This window comes from Cetorhinus maximus, chromosome 23, assembly GCF_964194155.1.
Source record: "Cetorhinus maximus chromosome 23, sCetMax3.hap1.1, whole genome shotgun sequence".
Classification (NCBI taxonomy): domain Eukaryota; kingdom Metazoa; phylum Chordata; class Chondrichthyes; order Lamniformes; family Cetorhinidae; genus Cetorhinus; species Cetorhinus maximus.
In genome coordinates, this window is record NC_135901.1 from 2,290,060 (window position 1) to 2,311,299 (window position 21,240).

A 21,240-nucleotide genomic window follows, 5' to 3' on the forward strand; every position below is an offset into this window, starting at 1 on the left:
AGGAAATTGGTTGGACACTTGAGGGAAATAAACATTCAGGGTAACAGGGATAGAACAGGGCAATGGGACAGATTAGTTTGCTCTGTCGAGTCGACATAGACTCGATGGACTGAATGGCCTCCTTCTCTGCCCTAATGACTCTGTGATCGAAAGACAGAAATTTCAGCTGCTCCCGTCTCTCCAACTAACTGAAGACCCTTATCTCTGGTGCATTCTCACGATTCTCCTCTGCGTCCTCTCGCATAATTTCACATCTTGTCTAAAGTGCGGGGCTCAGTTGTCGGGTTCCTTTCTAGAGGTACAGAATTGAAAAGCAGGGAGGTTATGTTCAACTTGTTTCAAACCGTGGTTAGACTACACTGGGAGGACTGTTAACATTTTTGATCTCCATTTAGAAAAGGGAAATAGAGGCACTGGAGAAGTGGCAACAAATATTCACAAGAATAATACCAGAAATGAGAGCATTTCAACCCTCGCGAAAGTCTGGGGCTGCTTTTCTCTAGAAAAGAGAAGACTGAAGGGTGACCTGGTGGGAGTCTTTAAGATTATGAAGGGGTTCAATAATCCAATGGGGATTTCATGAGAAACCTCTTTATCCAGTGAGTGGTGAGAATGTGGAACTCGCTATCACAGTGAGTGGTGGTGGTGAACAGCATGAATACATTTAAGGAGAAGCTAAATACAAACAAGAGGGAGAAAGGAATAGAAGGATATGCTGATGGGGGAGATGAAGAGGGGTGGGTGGAGGCTCACGTGGAGCACAAATACTGACATATACCAATGGAGCCGACTGGCCTGGCCATGTGCTGTAGACTCAATGGGAGAAAAACAAATTTATTTATTTTAGATCAACCTGGTAGGAACAACACTATTTACTATCCAGGATAATTAAATGTACTTCATCAGCTTTTGTGGATCATTTCAGTGGAAATGTACTCTCCCACATTCAAAGAGCATCAGCCCACTGGAAGCAAAGTCATGAGACTGACCAGTTCATCAGAAAGAAACCCTCTGGCCCTACCAACTTTCAGAATGAACATGGTTCAGTTCTGGATATGATTAACAGCAGCAATAGCAGCAGGATCCAACCTCTAGAAGCACTGGTGAGCTCGCTGATGTCTCAGCAGGTGTGACTGTGTGAATTCCTTCCCACACTCGGAGCAGATGAATGGCTTCTCCCCACTGTGAACTCGCTGGTGTGTCACCAGGTTGGATAACCGAGTGAATCCCTTCCCGCACTGAGAGCAGGGGAACGGCCTCTCCCCAGTGTGAACTCGCTGGTGTGAAAACAGGTTGGATGAATCACTGAATCCCTTCCCGCACAGAGCAGGTGAACGGTCTCTCCCCAGTGTGACTTCGCTGGTGTGTCTGCAGGCTGGGATGACTGAGTAAATCCCTTCCCACACACTAGGCACATGAACAGCCTCTCCCCAGTGTGAACCCGCTGGTGTGAAAATAGGTTGGATGAATCACTGAATCCCTTCCCACACTGAGAACAGGTGAAGGCCCCCTCCCCACTGTGAACCTGCTGGTGTCTCAGCAGGTTGGATGACTGAGCGAATCCTTTCCCACACATGGAGCAAGTGAACGGTCTCTCCCCAGTGTGAACTCGCTGGTGTGCCTGCAGGGTAGATGAATCACTGAAACCCTTCTCACACGAGGAGCAGGTGAACGGCCTCTCCCCGGTGTGAACTCGCTGGTGTATCAGCAGGTGGGATGACTGAGTGAATCCCTTCCCACACTCAGAGCAGGTGAGTGGCCTCTCCCCGGTGTGAACTCGCTGGTGTGTCAGCAGTGTGGATAATCGTGTGAATCCCTTCCCACACTCGGAGCAGGTGAATGCCTCTCCCCAGTGTGATTGTGTCGATGAATTTCCAGCACAGACGGGGAACAGAATCCTTTCCCACAATCCCCACATTTCCACGGTTTCTCCATGGTGCAGGTGTCCTTGTGTTTCTTCAGGTTATTCCACAGTCAGTACACTGGAAAATTCTCATTTGGGTGCGTGTGTCTCGATGCTTTTCCAGTCACACTGATGTTGAAAACTTTTTGAAGCTGACAGAATAGACAAACATTTCTCCTTCTAGATTCAAAGGCTGATGATATTCAGCTCCCATGAATTGAGTGACTGTCAGATCTTGACGTGACTTTTGTATTGCGATTTCTGTTTGCAAATCCTCCCCTTCTAATATCCTGTAAAAGGAGTTCACACATCCCATCAGTCTAGGATAAAAATTCAGAACAGACAATTCTAATTTCTAAGGAACATTCTTCCCTCCTATGCTCCAAAATGTGTAAATCTCCATCCCACACACTCTCCCTCCTTTCTAACTCTGCATTACCTAATGTACACCCTCCCAATTCTCCTGAATGTGGCAAATCATGCTAATTGACAGTTCCACACTCACCACTTCCTGTTCTGGACACGGAGGCATGAAAATCTATCACAGGACTAAAAATGTGCGTAATATTCAGTACTCCAATACTGATATAGAGATACTGTACTATATTGTGGAGCTGGAGATAGAGTACTCTATTGCTGAGTGATACAGTGCTCTACTACTGAGTTAGAGATACAGTACTCTATTACTGAGCTAGAGATACAATACTCTGAAGCTGAGTTACAGATACAGTACCCTAAAGCTGAGTTAGAGAGACAGTACTCTGATGCTGAGTTACAGATACAATACTCTGATGCTGAGTTACAGATACAGTACTCTGATGCTGAGTTACAGATACAGTACTCTGATGCTGAGTTACAGATACAGTACTCTGATGCTGAGTTACAGATACAGTACTCTGATGCTGAGTTACAGATACAGTACTCTGATGCTGAGTTACAGATACAGTACTCTGATGCTGAGTTACAGATACAGTACTCTGCTGCTGAGCTAGAGATACAGTACTCTGATGCTGAGTTACAGATACAGTACTCTGATGCTGAGTTACAGATACAATACTCTGATGCTGAGTTACAGATACAGTACTCTGATGCTGATTTACAGATACAGTACTCTGATGCTGAGTTACAGATACAGTACTCTGATGCTGAGCTAGAGATACAGTACTCTGATGCTGAGCTAGAGATACAGTACTCTGATGCTGAGTTACAGATACAGTACTCTGATGCTGAGTTACAGATACAGTACTCTGATGCTGAGTTACAGATACAGTACTCTGATGCTGAGCTAGAGATACAGTACTCTGATGCTGAGTTACAGATACAGTACTCTTAGATTTACTTGGAACTTGCTGCCTACGATGCTGGTAGAAGCAGATATTAACAATGATTTGAGGATGAAATTAGTAGGCATTTGCAGGAAATAAACTTGCAAGACTATGAGAATCTACAGGGTGAATGGGACTGCCTGGATTGCTTTATGGAGAGTGAGTGAGGACTAAGCTTGCCAACTGTGATGAAATGTATTCCTGGAGGTTTCACCGCATGATTTACCTCCACGTTCCAGCTGTTAATCAACCAACACAGCCAACCTTGTGCCGCACTGCCTTCCTACACCAATTGGAAAGCAAAAAGACTCATTACCCACTTGGATGATACTCAACTGTCAGCCAAGCAGCCTTCCACACCCTCCCCAGCCGCCCACCACCCCACCTCCATCCCCACACACATTTTCAATATTTTTATATCTGGCAAAGTGAAATGTTCTAAGAAAATTACAAAAAAAAAACAATCTTTATTAATTTCCTGATGAATTTTCTCCAGGGTTGCACGCAGCAGTGAATTGGCGAATGGTCTTCAATTCCTGGAGACTCCAGGCTAATCTTGGAGAGTTGGCATGGACTAAAGTCGCTGAATGCCAAAATGACTCTATGGTTGGAAATATAAAATGCTACCACCACATATATTACAAGAATAGAAATAATAATAAATGTACATGATTAAAGAATCATAAATAATATCTCTAATATGTATCATATAACAACACTCGACATAACACTTCCAATATTAATTTACTGTCCCTTAAATGCCAGCCATCTCCTGGGGAAACCATCCCCTTAATTATGAACATTAAGGAAGAGACCATCCTTTTAGCCAGACAAATAAATGTGTCGAGCTGAGGGAGCAAAGGATGTCAATGTCTTTAAGAGAGAGAGACCTGGGCCAACCTTTCCAGAGTCTGCACCCTCCCTGGATTCAATTCCTTTCCCTTCAGTTCCTGCAAGTCAACAATTTAAACTCAGAATTAGAAAAGAAATGGAAAGGGGGAGAAAATAAAGTGTTTTACGCACAGATGTTGGACACAGGAGGAAGTTTTCGTCTCTGTGAAGCTCAAGCGCTGGAGACACAAAGCCTGCGCTCTGATTGGCTAGAGCAACAGAGTACTTCTGGTCCTCCAAGTCTTCCCATTGGTCAACATCTCAACTTAATGGTCATGTTGGGGAGAGCAGGGGCACTCCTCCGCACATGCGCAGCTTCTCTCTCCCTTGGACATGCGCAGTCCCGGGTCGCCCGCCGTGTGGCGGATAGAGCGGTTTCACCAACGCGGAGGATTGTGGGAGCTATAGCTGCCATTACTCATACAGATCCCAATCTCCAAGCTCTTCAGAGCTGGATGAAATGTGGGGGTGGGGGGGCGCACTGACCCCACACTGACAGAAAGTATATGTGGGTAGTTACTGTATTTTATTGTAACACCCCCTTAGCCAATCAGTTTGTTAACTTCAAGCGTAAGGATATAGATTTAAATACAAGCAGAAAATGCTGGAGATATGCAGGCCTTGGCTATTAAAGAAAAATATTCCACGTGCTTTTTTAACCACCATATCTACCTGTGCTGTTACCTTCAGGGATCTGTAGGCAAACACTCCAGGGTCCTTCTGTTCCTCTACATTTCTCACTATTCTACCATTTGTTCTGTATTCCCTTGCCTTGTTAGCCTTCCCCAAATTAATTACCTCAAACTTCTCTGGGATTGAACTCGGGGTTTCCCTCCTTAAACCTTTCCACCCCTCTAAATCAATGTCAGTACTGAGAGAATGCTGCACTGTCGGAGGTTCTGTATTTTGAATGAGAGGTTAAACTGGGGTCCCATCTGCCCTCTCATAGGTACATAATATATTTACAGCAGAGAAGGCCATTCGGTCCATCATGTCTGTGGCAGCCAAAAAAGAACAACCCAGTCTAACACCACCTTTCAGCTCCTGGTCTGTATCCCTGTAGGTTACATCACCTCAAGTTCATATCCAAGATTTTTTTAAAAATTGTGATGAGGATTTCTGCACCTACCAACCTTTCAGGCAGGGAGTTCCAAACCTCCACCACCTTCTGGGTGAAAAAATTACTCAACTCCCCTCTAATCCTTCCAGCAATGACTGTAAATCAATGCTTCCTGGTTACTGGCCTCTCTGCTATGGGAAATATCCACTCCATGTGGGCCCCTCAGAAATACATATGAAATCGATTAAATCTTCCTTCAGCCTCTTCTGTTTCAAAGGAAAATAACCCAGCCTCTCCAATCCATCCTCGTTGTTAAAATTCTCCATTCTTGGTAACATCATCATAAATGTCCTCTGTACCCTCTCTGGTGCGATCACACTCTTCCTGGAATATGGTAACCAGAACTGTACGCAGTACTCCAGCTGTGGTCTAACTAGTGTTTTATACAATTCCAGCATAAGCTCCCTGCTCTTATATTCTAGGCCTCGGTTATTAAAGAAAAGTATCCACTGTGCTTTCTTAACCACCTTATCTATCTGTGCTGCTACCTTCAGGGATGGTCGGACATAAACTCCAAGGTCCCTCTGTTCCTCTACATTTTTCACTATCCTACCATATATTGTGGTAAATCCATTGCCTTGTTAGCCTTCACCAAATTCATTACCTCACTCTTCTCCGGGCTTGAATTCCATTTGTCACTTCTCTGCCCACCTGACCAGTCCATTGATATCTTCCTGTAGTCTAAAGCTTTCTTCCTCACTATCAAACCCACAGCCAATTTGTGCATCATCTGCAAACGTCTTAATCATAACTCCTATGTTTAAGTCTAACTCATTGATATATATCACAAACAGTAAGTGACGGGTACTGTTACTTGTGGAACCCTACTGGAAACAGTCTTCCAATCACAAAAACATCTATTGACCATTACCCTTTGTTTCCTACCACTGAGCCAGTATTGGATCAAACTTGCTACTTCCACTTGGATCCCATGAATGTTTAATTGACTGATCAGTTTGCCATGAACCTTATCAAAAACCTTGCTAAAATCCATATAGGCCACATCAAATGCAGTACCCACATCAACCATTCTTGTTATGTCCTCAAAAAATTAAATTGATTTAGTCAGACACAGCCTTTCCCTTAACAAATCGATGCTGACTGTCCTTGAGTAATCCGTGCCTTTTCAAATGAGGATTTATACTGACAGTAACAAGGATTGGGAGAGACCTCAATCAGTGTACTGAGAGAAACGCAGGGTGAGGGAGAGAGAGAGTGAGAGGGAGATACAGAGAGAGAGAGAGAGAGAGAATCCAGTTAGTGAACTGAGAGAAACACAGTGTGAGAGGGAGAGAGAGATAGCCCAGTTGGTGCACTGAGAGAAACAGTGTGAGGGAGAGAGAAAGACTTCAGTCAGTGAACTGAGAGAAACACAGTGTGAGAGAGAGGCAGAGGGAAATCCCAATTAGTGTACTGGGAGAAATACAAGGTGAAGGGGAGAGAGAGTGCAAATGTATGTGATCTTCCAGGCAATTTATCATTGTTTATGATAAATTGTTGGAGAGAGAAAAAAATGTTATTTCACCCAACCTCCCAATGTTGACAAATATATTTAAACAATTTGAATGTTCCTGGAAAAAAAAGAGACATGTCAAAGCTTTTCACATAGCACTCATCAGGATAGATGCAAGAATACCATATTTCATAGGGAACAACAATTAATATTGAGAAACAGGGTGCTGGTTGGATGGCAAGTCGAATCTGATTGGTCAAGATGTTGCCCTGGTGAATGCATCAGGGAACAATTGTCCCCCAAGTTTTTGTTTAATTGAAAAGGTGCAATGCCTGGACAAATTCCTTTTGCCTGCAGAGGACCGGGCCTTGCGTATGAATATAAAAAAATATAGGATCTGGTACCAGTCCCCACATTCACCAAATCTAATCATTTCTTCCTTCGGCCATATCTTATTTGTGTACCACATTTTGTTCAAATCCATCCATTAGTTTTTTAGACATATTGTTACAGACAGACAAACAAACAGGGATGAAAACATACTCTGTAACTCCAAAGCTGAAAAAATAAATGTTCTTATTAAGAGCGTCCATCTCATTGAAGAGGCTTCAGGCGAATCCACATCCAGTAACCTGCTTTGAAAACTCTGTTGACATTTTGACAGCTGTGACAATTTCCACCCCAGCAGCAGAAACAATCCACAGCATTGTAAAACAATCACCATTCGAAATAAAACAAATCACAACAATCTAAAAGAAAAAGTCAATTCTCCCCATTTCCCAAAGTGAGCAGCTCCTTGAAAAAAATTCCAGGATCCCGATCTTCACCAAAAATAAATCAGTTCTTACGTGGTTCATACCCTGTCAGTGTACCAGGTTCTAGTAAAATCTATCCATTAGTTTGTGAGATAAATTGCTTACAGAAAAACAGAATAACAGGGACGAGAACGTTACCTCCACCCATCTTCAGTGGCAGAGGTACTGTCAGTACATTGAGCCCCAATGTCTATTCTCAGCCAGCATTACACAGGGGGAAAGAGGTGGATTCTCAGAGCAGCAAGATGTTCCCACAATGTACTCAGTGGCCTCTGAAGGGAAGCAGCCTCAGTCCACAAGGCATTCTTGCACCAGCCCCCACCACCCCCTCAGTCAGCTGGCTCCTGCTGGACGACCCTACATGGAATGAACATGGTTCTGTGCTGGATATGATTAACAGCAGCAATGACAGAAGAATCTAACCCCTGCAGTCATTTATGAATTCGTCGGTGTCTCAGAAGGTTAGATATCCGAGTGAATGCCTCCCCACATAGGGAGCAAATGAATGGTCTCTCCCCATTGTGAACTCGCTGATGTGTCAGCAGGGTGGATGAATCTCTGAATCCCTTCCCACACTCAGAACAGGTGAATGGCCTCTCCCCAGTGTGCACTCGCTGGTGTTTCTGGAGGCTGGAAGAATCACTGAATCCCTTCCCACATTCAGCGCAGGTGAATGGCCTCTCCCCAGTTTGAACTCGTTGGTGTGTCAGCAGCGCAGATGAATGACTGAATCCCTTCCCACACTCACAGCGGGTGAACGGTCTCTCCCCAGTGTGACTGCGTCGATGAATCTCCAGCTTTGATGGGCATCTGAAACCTTTCCCACATTCCCCGCATTTCCACGGTTTCTCCATGGTGTCGGTGTCCTTGTGTCTCCCCAGGCTGGACTATCAGTTGAAGCCTCGCCCTCACACAGAACACATGTACAGACCCTCCCCCCTGTGAATGACGTGATGTTTTTTCAGGCTGTTTAAACGGGTTGAACTGGTTAAAGTCAGTGCACTGGAACGCCCTCACTCAGGTATTTGTGTGTCTCGGTGCTTTTCCAGTCACACTGATGTTTAAAACCGTTTGAAGCAGACATAACAGGCAAACATTTTACCCTCTAGATTCAAAGGCTGATGATATTCAGGTCCTGATAAATCGAGTGACTGTCAGATCTTGATGAAACATTTGGTTTGAGATTTCTGTCTGCAAACCTTCTCCTTCCTAATATCCTGTAAAAGGAGTTTACAAAAATCGTCACTGTCAGGATAGAAATCGTACAGGATAGAAGTTCAGAACAGACAATTCTACTTTCTATAGAACGTTCATTCTTCTTTCATCCAAAAGTCATCCCAGACACCTCCTCCCCATTCTTACTTTGCCGCACATAACTTTGAACCTCCTAATTGTCCTGAAGGAGCGATTCATGCTGATCGACAGACCATGGTCAGTGCTGCATGTCCTGGAACCAGAGACCGAAAATGTTTATGGAGGCTGCTGGTATGTACAAATAAGTGGACTAAAAATGTGTGACATATAGCACTGTATTTCTTAATGAGAGATACAGTGGGAAGGGGTGTGACGTCCACAATGGGACCCTGCCTGAATCAGCCAATAGGAATCACTCTGCTCCGCGGTGACGTGCTCGGGTTCCAGTCCGTTGGCCAGGCGCGCAGACACATTGTTCCCTCCCTCCCCCGACTCCTCGAGCCAAGGTTTCCAGGTAACCGGCTGACGGCTCCGGCCAGAGCGAGAAGCCGCTCGGCGAACTCCCCCTCCCCCACTCTGTCTACGGCGGCTGGCTGGTCCGAAAAGAGATCGAGTGCGACCGATAGCGGCAACTGCACTGCGCCTGCTCCGGACAGCTCAGGTCAGGTCAGCACCGCTTTCTGCGCCTGCGCGCTGGACTGTCAGCTGAGGGAGTGGGGGAGGGGAGTTTATTAAATGTCTTCCTTTATTTTCTTCCACCTCATGTAGTTTGACTTTAAACAGCACCGGATTTGTTCTTAGCTTCACAAACGAGGGTAGGTCAGGTGGGCAGAGCAGTGGCAAATGGATTTCAACCCGGAAAAGTGTGAGTTAATGCACTTGGGGAGGGCTAACAAGGCGAGGATGACACTGTGAATGGCAGGACCATGGAAAGTACTGAAGATCAGAGGGACCTTGGTGCGCATATCCACAGATCCCTGAGGGTAGCAGGGCAGGTAGATAAGGTGGTTAAGAAGGCATATGGGATACTTGCCTTTATTAGCCGAGGCACAGAATACAAGAGCAGGGAGGTTATGCTGGAACCATATAAAACGCTGGTTAGGCTACAGCGAGAGTACTGTGTGCAGTTCTGGTCACCACATTATAGGAAGGATGTGATTGCACTGGAGAGGGTGCAGAGGGAGATTTACCAGGATGCTGCCTAGGCTGGAGGGTCTGAGCTGTGAGGAGAAATTGGATAGGCTGGAGTTGTTTTCCTTGGAGCACCGATGGTTGAGAGGGGGCCTGAAAGAGGTGTATAAGATTATGAGGGGCATAGATAGGGTGGATATGAAGACACTTTTTCCATCAGCAGAGGGGTCAATAAGGCAAGAGGTAGAAGGCTAAGAACGGAGTTGAGAAATTTTTTCACTCAGAGGCTTTTGAGGGTCTGGAACTCACTGCCTGAAAGGGTGTTTGAGTCAGAAACTCTGGTAATATTTAAGAAGTATTTAGATATTCACTTGCATTGCCATGGCCTCCAGGGCTATGGACCAAGCGCTAGAAAATGCGATTAGTGTAGCCAGATCTTTGTTGACCGGCGTAGACACGATGGGCTGAATGGCCTTCTGTGCTGTAGACATCTATGAGTCTATAAACACACTAAAACTTCCTCCTCTCCCAAACATCTGTGGGTAAAACACTTCCTTTCTCCCCCTGGGAAATACAGAGTTGTGGGACTCTGTAACTGGAATTAGTGCCATAAATGCTGAGGAGTGAAATGCTTTGATTTTGTTGAACCTGTTTGTATTTTATGAGCTATTTAATCAAATTTATTCTGTCTATTCAAATACTATTTGTCTGTTAATGCATGCTTCTTTTATGTTGATTTTAGTTTGAGAATTACAGTAAAATTTGTTTAAAAGTGAAACCTTGTCCTTCGGTTTATTCTGTTGGGGTTGTCTGGGAATTTGTTTATTTTAAGGGGATTGTAACGAGAGCAATATGTCAGTGTTGTTATATGATACATAGTAGATATATTGTTTATATGGTTCTGTAATTTATTATTATTTCTAGTTTTGTAAAATAGTACGATAGCTACATTATTTATTTCCAGCCATAGAGTCCTTATGGCACAGAGGGATTCCATTCGGCAACTTGAGTCCATGCTGAATCTCTGTAGAGCAATCCAGTCTGTCCCATTCCCCCTCTATATCCTGTTCCCTTGCAAGTTTATTTCCTTCAAGTGTACATCCAGTTTCATTTTGAAATCATTAATCATCACCGTTTCCATCACCCTCATAGGCAGCGAGTCCTAGGTCATGACCACTCGCTGTCTAAATAAAGTTCTTCCTCACATCCCACCATATCTTACCTAAGTAATACAGAACTTAATATCACACAAATTTTTTGACCAATATACACAAATACATATATAGGCTAGCAGCCTGCATGAAGATTTTCAGGTCTCTTGTGTACAGGACAGGAAGTGGTGAGCGTCAATCTGCTGATCAGCCTGGAATGACACCTTCATGAGAACTAGATGGGTGTATATTATTTACAGAGGAGTGAGAATGGAGAGAGATTGTTGGGGTCAGATATTTACAGGTTTTGGGGAATGAGAGAGGAAAGAATGTTCCACAGAAACTAGACTTTTCTTTTCTGAATTTCTACCCTGTACTGAAAGTGATGACTTTTGTAAACTCCATTTACAGAATATTAGAAGGGGAGGATTTGGAGACAGATACCAAACAAGGCATCAAGGCCTGACAGAGTCACTCGATTGATTGGGACATGAATACCATCAACCTTTAAATCTAGATGGAGAAACATTTGTCTAGTCTGTCTCCTTCAAAAGGTTTTGAACATCAGTGCAACTAGAAAGGTACCAAGACACACACACACACACACCCGAGTGAGAGTGTTCCAGTGTACTGACTGTGGAAAGAGCTTTAACCAGTCACACATCCTGAAAAAACATTGCACCATTCACAGTGGGGAGAACCATATAGATGTTCTTTTTGTGGACAAGGCTTCAACTGATCATTGAATCCGGAGAGAGACACAAGGACACCCTCACCATGGGGAAACCATGGAAATGTGGTGTCTGTGGGAAGGCATTCCAGTTCCCATCTGGGCTGGAAACTCATCGACGTGTTCACACAGGGGAGAGGCCTTTCACCTGCTCTGACTGTGGGAAGGGATTCAGTCAGTCATCCCATCTGCAGACACACCAGAGAGTTCATGCTGGGGAGAGACCATTCACCTGCTCTGACTGTGGGAAGGGATTCAGTCAGTCATCCAATCTGGTGACACACCAGAGAGTTCACGCTGGGGAGAGGTCATTCACCTGCTCTGATTGTGGGAAAGGATTCATTGATTCATCCGCCCTGCTGTTACACCAGCGAGTTCACACTGGGGAGAGGCCATTCACCTGCTCCGAGTGTGGGAAGGGATATATTGATTCATCCACCCAGCTCGTACACCAGCGAGTTCACACTGGGGAGAGGCCGTTCACCTGCTCTGAGTGTGGTAAGGGATTCAATCAGTTATCCAGCCTTAAGACACACCTGCGTCTTCACACCTGCGAGAGGCCATTCACATGCTCCGTATGTGGGAAGAGATTCACTCATTCATTCAGCCTGCTGATACATCAACGCATTCACAATGGGGAGAGGCCATTCACCTGCTCTGAGTGTGGGAAAAAATTCACTACTTCATCCAACCTGCAGAGACACCGGCGTGTTCACACTGAAGAGAGACCATTCGCCTGTTTTGAGTGTGGGAAAAGATTCACTCAGTTATCCAGCCTGCTGAGACACCAGCGAGTTCACACTGGGGAGAGGCCATTCATTTGCTCTGAATGTGGGAAGGGATTCAGTGATTCATCTCACCTCCTGAGACACCAGCGAGTTCACAAGTGATTACAGGGGTTGGATTCTGCTGTTATTGCTGCTGTTAATCACATCCAGGACTGAACCATGTTCATTCTGACAGTTGGTGAAGTGGGAGGGTCAGAGGTTTCTTTCTGCTGGACAGGCCTCACAGCTTTGCTTCCAGTGGGCTGATGCTCTTTCAGCCTGTGAGTGCACGTTTCCACCGAAATGATCCACAAAAGCTGGTGAAGTATATTTATTTTATCCTGGGTAGCAAATAGTGTTTTGCCCACCACTACAGGTAGATCTCAAATAAATACATTTGTCTCTGTTCCATTGAATCTACAGCACAGGGGCCAGGCCAGTCGGCTCAATCGCTCTATGTCAATATTTATGCTCCACATGAGCCTCCACTCCCCCCCATCAGCATATCCTTCTATTCCTTTCTCCCTAATGTGTGTATCTAGCTTCCTCTTAAATATATTCATGCTATTCACCTCAACCACTCGCTGTGGTCGCAAGCTTCACATTCTCACTACTTGCTGAGTATAGAGGTTTCTCATGAAATCCCTACTGGATTATTGAGCCTCTTTATAATCTTAAAGACTTCCATCAGGTCACCCTTCAGTCTTCTCTTTTCTAGAGGAAGGCAGCCCAGCCTTTCCTGAGGGTTAAACGCTCTCAGTTCTGGTCTGATCCTTCTGAATATTTTTGCCACCTTCTCCGGTGTGTCTGTCTCCTTTTTCTCAATGGAGATCACAAATATTGACTGTCCTCCCAGTGTCGTCTAACCATGGTTCCAAACCAGTGGAAGATAACCTTCCTGCTTCTCAATTCTATCCATAGAACCATAGAGAAGTTACGGTGCAGAAAGAGGCCATTCATCCCATCGTGTCTGCGCCAGCCAAAAAAGAGAAATAAGAAACTAACCGCTCATTTTAACCCAAACTTTCTAGCACCTGGTCCGTAGCCTTGCAGGTTACAGCACTTCAGATGCAGGTCCAGGTAGCTTTTACGTGAGTTGAGTGTTTCAGCCTCAACCACAAACTTAGGCAGTGAATTACAAACTACAATTTTATACATCATTACATCCCTGTTTTTGTATTCAATACTTCGCTCAATAAATGAAAGCATTCCATATGCTTTCTTGACCATCTTGTCCACCTGTCTTGCCACCTTCAAGACACTGTGGACATGCACTCCAGGGTCTCTCACTTCCTCAATCCCTCTCAATAGCTTCCCGGTTATTCAACATTCCCTTGCTTTATTTGTCCTCCCCAAATGCATTACCTCACACTTTTCTGGATTGAATTCCATTTACCACTTTCCCGCCCACTCAACCAAACCATTGATATAATTCTGGAGTCGACAGCTATCCTCTTCAACTATCAACTACATGGCCAATTTTTGTGTCATCTACAAATTTCCCAATCATGCCTCCCACATTTAAGTCTAAATCATTAATATTTACAGGAAGGGCCCCAATACTGAGCCCTGTGGAACATCACTGGAAACCGTTTTCCATTTGCAAAAACATTCATTGACCATTACCTTTAGTTTCCTGTCGCTGAACTAATTTTGGACCCAACCTGCCACTTTCCTGACCAGTCTGCTATGTGGGACTTTGTCAAATTCCTTACTGAAATCCTCTTAGACAACATCCACTGCACTATCCTCATAAATCTTCCTTGTTACTTCCTCAAAAAATTCTATTAAGTTAGTAACACACGATTTTCCCTAACAAAACCAGGCTGACTATCCCTGATATCCGTGTTTTGTGTAAATGATAGTTTATCCTGCTCCTCAGAATTGTTTTCAATAATTTTCCCATCACTGAAGTCATACTGACTTGCCTATAATTTTCTGGCCCATCCCTAGCACCCTTTTCAAATAATGGTACAACGTTCACAGACCTCCAATCCTCTGGGACTTCACCGGTATCTAGTGAGGATTGGAAAATGATACTCAGAGCATCCCTTATTTCTTCCCTGGCTTCTTTCAACAGATTGGGATACAATCCATCTGCCCTGGTGATTTATCCACCTTCAAGGATGTCAGTCCCTCCATTACTTCCTCTCTCACTATGCTTATTGCATCCAATATTTCACTCTTCCCCTTTAACTAGAATGTCTGCATCATCCCTCTCCTTAGTGAAGACAGAGACAAAGTACTCATTGAGAACCCTGCCCACATCTTCTACATCAACTCACAAGTTACCATGTACATCTCTGATAGGCCCGACCTTTTCCTTAGTTATTCTTTTGCTCTTAATGTACTGGTAAAACATCTTGGGATTTTCTTTGATTTTACCTGTTGACATTTTTTCTTATCCTCTCTCTGCTTTCCTAATTTCCATTTTTACTTCACTCCTTTACTTTTTATACTTCTCTAGGCTTTCTACAGTATTAACTCTTTTGTGACTGTCAGAAGCTTTCTTTTTCTGCTTTATCTTGGCCTGTATGCTTCTGGATAATCAGGGGGCTCTATATTTGGCAGTACCACCCTTTTCCTTTGTGGGGACATGTCTACATTGTACCCATAGAACCTCACCTTTGAATGGCTCCCACTGATTTGACACAGTTCTTCCTTCTGCTAGCTGTATCCTGTCCACTCTCACCAGCTCACCTCTGAGCTTTGTAAAATTTGTCTTGCCCCAATTTAGTACTTTTACTCCTGTTCTATCTTTTTCCTTTTCCACAATGATCCTAAGTCTAACTGTATCCCTCTAAAAAGGAACCCTATATATGGGCCCCACACTTTAGGAAAGATGTGATGTTCTCGGAGAGGGTACCGAGGAGATTTACGAGAACGGCACCAGGGATGAGGGACTTCAATTAGCTGGAGAGACTGGAGCAGCTGAAATTGTTCTCTTCAGATCATAGAGTCATTTAGGCATAGAAGGAGGCCATTCAGCCTGTCGAGTCCATGCCAGCTCTCTGTTGAGCAAACCAGCCAGTCCCGTTGCGCTGTTCTATCCCGTAGCCCTGCAGGTTTATTTCCCTCGAGAGTTCATCCAATTTCCTTTTGAAATCATTCATCATTTCCACTTCCAACACCCTCGTAGGCAGTGAGTTCCAGATCATTACCACTTGCTGTGTAAAAATGTTCTTCCTCACATCTCCTGCCCAAAACCATAAATGTGTGTCCCTTTGTCCCTGTACATCAGCTAATGGGAACAGCTTTTCTTTCTCCACCTATCTAAATCTGTCATATTCCTGTACACCTCTATCAAATCTTCCCTCAAACTCCCTTGCTCCAAGAAGAACAACCCGGGCCTGACATCTAAAATAAAGAACAAACAAAATATGTTAATAGCTGAAATCAAATGGGACTGTTTGTTTTCTGTTTCAAAAGTATTATGAAAATATTGTACTGGACAGTGAAGGAACTGGAATAACTCATCAAGGGTGCAGTTCAACGGAATATATCAATCTGGTGCCCATATACATTGCCGTGAATTCAGGGAAGTGTAGAGACAAAATAAGTGAGATATTTGTATCCTTTGCCTGTGAACATTTTTAAAAATAGAAAACCGCATTTGAAAGCCTGGCCACTACCTGAAATATCAGGACCATACTGGGGGAGATAATAGAAGATCTCGAGACTGTTACCCACTTTGATCTTTTCATGAGGTCACCTGAAAGTCGATAATATGTGTCATGATTTTGGGATAGCAGTGTGAGTGTGCAGCTGTGATTTGTTACGTGTGAGACAACTAACAGCAGGAAATGCATGCTGAACGTGCGCTGAAGAATGGGTCCCAACCATGCACAGCTACCTGACACCCAGAATGACATTAAATGGTGAATGTGACCAGGGGAATGAGACAACATTTTGACATCATCAAGGAATTGACACATACTCCATAGTGAAACTGACTTTAAAACAACCAGGACAGAATTAAATACACTGGTCATGGTGAATAAGTGAGTAAAATTAAATTAAAAAGGGATAAGAACTTGGACTGAACAATTAGGGGCTTGGGAGAAATAATACTCAGTAAGAACTGGCCACAAGTTGGATAGGGATAAAGGGAGAGCTGGAGAATCTTGTACATCCATGCTTGACCTGTTGCTCGAAGCATATGTCCTTATGTACTTGTAACTTAGAACTCATGATGCTCCTTCAGGAGGAGTAAAGATCAGGTCGATGTTACCCCAGCGGGGGCCAGAACAGAACTGGAAAATAACAGAGTGAAATTGAGTGAGGAGTCGGAGAGAGAGTTCTCTTCCCCTCAAGGTGTTAACTGTAAGAATGCTGGGGTACCCCTAATTTGGCATTTCTTGCTAATTAGAAAACGTTAAATTAAATTCTATGACTAGTTGTGCATATATTTTTAATTTGATTGTTACATTTCTCCTGCTTCTACTCCTGTTGTGATTACGCTTTGGGTAAAGATGGTTGACAAGTGACAGGATGGGAAATTGTGCTTTGGGTCTTCATTGACCGAATGTTTTATTGATCCAAAAGGTTTAAAAGGGGCCAAAGTTCAGCAGTAAATGTAGCATAGCTGAGAACAGATGACTTGCTATATGCCGGGAGATAAACAGCTCACAGAGGACAGAGTGTTAAGGCCACCATGTTTTCACTGCTTGGCCTGGGAATGCTGACTCCCTGTCCTGGGGATGGACCATGGGGAAGCCAATTGTCTGAGAGTTTGACATGGGTTGGACGGGTGTAGATGGTTCAATGACAGGTTTTGTAATCGGTCCATTCAAATGATGGCTCGGCAATGATTGGGTTAAATCAATCTGCATAGACTTTGCGATGCAACAAAGTATAAGAAGGAATTCTCCAAGAACAGAGATTTTTAGAGACAAGAACAAAAATTGCTGGAAAAACTCAGCAGATTTGACACCATCTGTGGCAAGGAAGACAGAGTTAACATTTCGAGTCTGTAATACTCTTTATCAGAACTAAAGAGAAATAGAAATGTGGTGAAATATAAGCTGTTTAAGGGGGCTTGGACAGGTGGAGCTGGATAGAGGGCCAGTGTTAGGTGGAGGCAAAGGAGAGATTGCCAAAGATGTCATAAACAAAAGGTCAAAGGGGTGTTGACAGTGTTGACATTAGCTAAAGGATGTGCTAATGGTGACATTAAGGGTAGAAAGCAGGATGAGCAAGGTACAGATAGCCCTAGTGGGGGTGGGGTGGGGGGAGACCATAAGACATAGGAGCAGAAATTAGGCCATTCGGCCCATCGAGTCTGCTCCGCCATTCAATCATGGCTGATAAGTTTCTCAACCCCATTCTCCCGCCTTCTCCCCGTAATCTTTGGTCCCCTTACCAATCAAGAACCTATCTATCTCGCTCTTAAATACACTCAATGACCTGGCCTCCACAGCCTTCTGTGGCAATGAACTCCATAGATTCACCACTCTCTGGCTAACGAAGTTTCTCCTCATCTCTGTTCTAAAAGGTCTTCCCTTTACTCTGAGGCTGTGCCCTCGGGTCCTAGTCTCTCCTACTAATGGAAACATCTTCCCCACGTCCACTCTATCCAGGCCTTTCAGTATTCTGTAAGTTTCAATCAGATCCCCCCCTCATCCTTCTAAACTCCATCGAGTATAGACCCAGAGTCCTCAAACGTTCCTCATATGTTAAGCCTTTCATTCCTGGGATCATTCTCGTGAACCTCCTCTGGACCCTCTCCAGGGCCAGAACATCCTTCCTGAGATACGGGGCCCAAAATTGCTCACAATATTCTAAATGTGGTCTGACCAGAACTTTGTAAAGCCTCAGCAGCACATCCCTGCTTTTATATTCTAGTCCTCTCGAAATAAATGCCAACATTGCATTTGCCTTCCTAACTACCGCGTCAACCTGCAAGTTAACCTTAAGAGAATCCTGGACTAGGACTCCCAAGTCCCTTTGCACTCCAGATTTCGGAATTCTCTCCCCATTTAGAAAATAGTCTATGCCTCTATTCTTCCTACCAGAGTGCATGACCTCACACTTCCCCACGTTGTATTCATCTGCCACTTCTTTGCCCATTCTCCTAACCTGTCCAAATCCTTCTGCAGCCTCCCTGCCTCCTCAATACTACCTGTCCCTCCACCTAAATTTGTATCATCTGCAAACTTAGCCAGGATGCCCTCAGTTCCTTCATCTAGATCATTAATGTATAAAGTGAAAAGTTGTGGTCCCAACACTGACCCCTGCAGAACTCCACTAGTCACCGGCTGCCATCCTGAGAAGGACCCCCTTATCCCCACTCTCTGCCTCCTGCCAGACAGCCAATCTTCTATCCATGCTAGTACCTTGCCTCTAACACCATGGGCTCTTATCTTACTGAGCAGCCTCCTGTGCGGCACCTTGTCAAAGGCCTTCTGGAAGTCCAAGTAGATAACATCCATTGGCTCTCCTTTGTCTAATCTACTCGTTACCTCCTCAAAGAATTCTAACAGATTTGTCAGGCATGACCTCCCCTTGATGAAACCATGCTGACTTTGCCCTAATTTACCATGCACTTCCAAATATTCTGAAATCACATCCTTAATAATGGACTCTAAAATCTTACCACTAGGAAACAGGCAATTCTAGATTTAGTGATGTGTAATGAGGCAGATTTGAAAGGGAGCTTAAGGTGAAGGAGCCCTTAGGAGGGGATCGAAATAGGCTAAAAGTTGGGGATAAAACAATGTTGTCACCATTGTCACTTTAATGTCACCATTAGCACATCCTTTAGCTAATATCACCACCGTCAACACCCCTTTGATCTTTTGTTTGTGACATCTTTGGCAATCTCTCCTTTGCCTCCACCTATCACTGGCCCTCTATCCAGCTCTACCTGTCCCACCTCCCCTCCACCGCCTCCCCCCCACCACCACCCTTAAACAGCTTATATTTCACCACATTTCTATTTCTCTTTAGTTCTGATGAGGAGTCATACGGACTCGAAACGTTAACTCTGTCATCCTCTCCACAGATGCTGTCAGACCTGCTGAGTTTTTCCAGCAATTTTTGTTTTTGTTTCAGATATCCAGCATCCACAGTATCTTGCTTTTATCTTAGAGATTTTTAGAAGTTTTATATATTACATTGACTGGTGCCATGGCATCTGGGGCAGACCAGGGAGCATTTACGTGGAGATGATGCTTCTACCCAGAGTGTAATGGTAATGCTGCTGCACTTTGATACTACTGCTCAGACATGAGCAATTGTCAGGTTTCATTTATACTGAATAAAATCTAATCACTGTCGCCAATCAATGTTATCACTGTGAATCATTTCAGAGTTTGGGAAAGGGGGATAAATAGTTAATTAACTCCCTGAACCCCATTTTCTAACATCGCTGTGTCGAAAATAAAATCACATTCCCCCTCTCTGGCTCCTTTGCCAATTACCTTGGAGGGACTCACTTGCTGTTAAAGAGCCTGCCAACCCCTCTCACCCACTTTCCCTAAAGTGCATGAAGCTAATCATGAAAGGTCCAGAAAAATCAAATATTTTTACTGATAAAACTTCATTAATGAAACAGAACATTTTTTTTTTAAACGTAAATTACTTGAAGATCAAGACAACCAGAGTAAAAGGATTTACACAATATTCTGGACCCAAATGGTTTCTCTTTTGCTCCTCTGTACGCTATTCCTGTGACTCCCCGCTTTGGACACAGGGCCACTGAACCCTGAGGGGTCCCATCACCATCAGCCCTGGTCACCCCCCCACTCCTTCCCCAATTGGCTGGAGGCCCATTTCCCAGTCAGCCAATCAGCATCTTCCTGTCTATTAGTCGACACCCATGGCAGTTTCTTAACTGGGACGTAGGCCCCGTCATTCTCGGCTAAATTCAGCCCTCAGCTCCATCGCCTGGCTGTCATTGACATGAGCAATAGAGACAGAAAGAAAGGTCAAATGGGAATTGAAAACTTGTGCAAGTTGAAGCTTGAGGGAGTGCTGGACTGTTGGAGCTACTCTCTTTTGGATGAGAAGCCAACGCTAGGGCCCTGTCTGCCCCTTTGGGTGGGCTTGGACGTCCCCCTGGCTACAATTTCAGAGAAGAGCAGGGACTGCCGTGTTTCCTAAATTACAACAGTGACTACACTTCAAAAAGTACTTCATTGGCTGTAAAGCACTTTGGGATGTATTGCGGTTGTGAACGGCCCTTAAAAATGCAAGTTTTTAAATTCAAGTTTTGTGTTACCTCATCTTATGCTCTGTAACTTATTCGATTTCAGCCACCCCCAACTTGCCAATTAATGAATTCACTTTGGTTCAGACAAGAATTTCCACAATTAAAGCAAAGGCAGAATTCCCTGGATTGTAAGTTTAAAAAAAGGTTTATTAAAAGAGAAAGGTTTACTTCACAACTTTAAAATAATGACTTTACAACCTCATGTGGTGATCAGTCCATAAAAGTATAACCCTCTCTGGCTCCTTCTTTGACAGCAATTCTTATGGAATTCAGCCTCGGGAGTCTGGCTTCTTCTTTGACAGTAATTTTCTTGGAACTCAGCCTGGGGAATCTTCATACTTGGCTAGCAAGGAAGACCTTCAGAACCTCTACTTTTATGTCCAATGTGACAATTACCTCATGTCAGAGTGGGGCTTGTTGTAACATGACAATTGGTTAATTTAATTGGATCCCAAATTACTTACACCACCTTCTCTCATTATCTTAGACAGGAATACAATAGAACTGTTTCATATGATCCCTTTATCTGATTCTATGTGATCCCTTAT

General features: G+C 44.1%; 3 protein-coding genes across 4 annotated transcripts in view; 1 reads left to right on the plus strand and 2 right to left on the minus strand.

Annotated features, from left to right (window-relative positions):
- LOC144698102 (uncharacterized) overlaps nucleotides 1-21,240 on the minus strand; it is an 862,314-nt gene that overhangs the window by 642,083 nt on the left and 198,991 nt on the right. The gene's annotated exons all lie outside the window — the stretch shown is intronic.
- The window catches only part of LOC144697711 (uncharacterized), a 96,581-nt gene continuing 75,589 nt past the window's right edge, over nucleotides 249-21,240 (minus strand). The window contains exons 11-13 of the mRNA XM_078569720.1: nucleotides 1,425-1,898; nucleotides 1,184-1,257; nucleotides 249-292 (exon numbers count right to left, since the gene is read on the minus strand). Of these exons, the coding sequence (XP_078425846.1) occupies nucleotides 249-292; nucleotides 1,184-1,257; nucleotides 1,425-1,898 (592 nt within the window). The remainder of the gene's footprint in view (nucleotides 293-1,183; nucleotides 1,258-1,424; nucleotides 1,899-21,240) is intronic.
- On the plus strand, nucleotides 11,592-12,773 carry LOC144698109 (uncharacterized). The gene has a single exon (XM_078570036.1). The coding sequence runs from the start codon at nucleotides 11,692-11,694 to the stop codon at nucleotides 12,601-12,603; it is 912 nt and encodes a 303-aa protein (XP_078426162.1). The 5' UTR covers nucleotides 11,592-11,691; the 3' UTR covers nucleotides 12,604-12,773.

Bases quoted from the DNA above. Each gene is read 5' to 3' on its own strand.
- LOC144698109 (XM_078570036.1), top strand. From the start codon at position 11,692: ATGTTCTTTTTGTGGACAAGGCTTCAACTGATCATTGAATCCGGAGAG.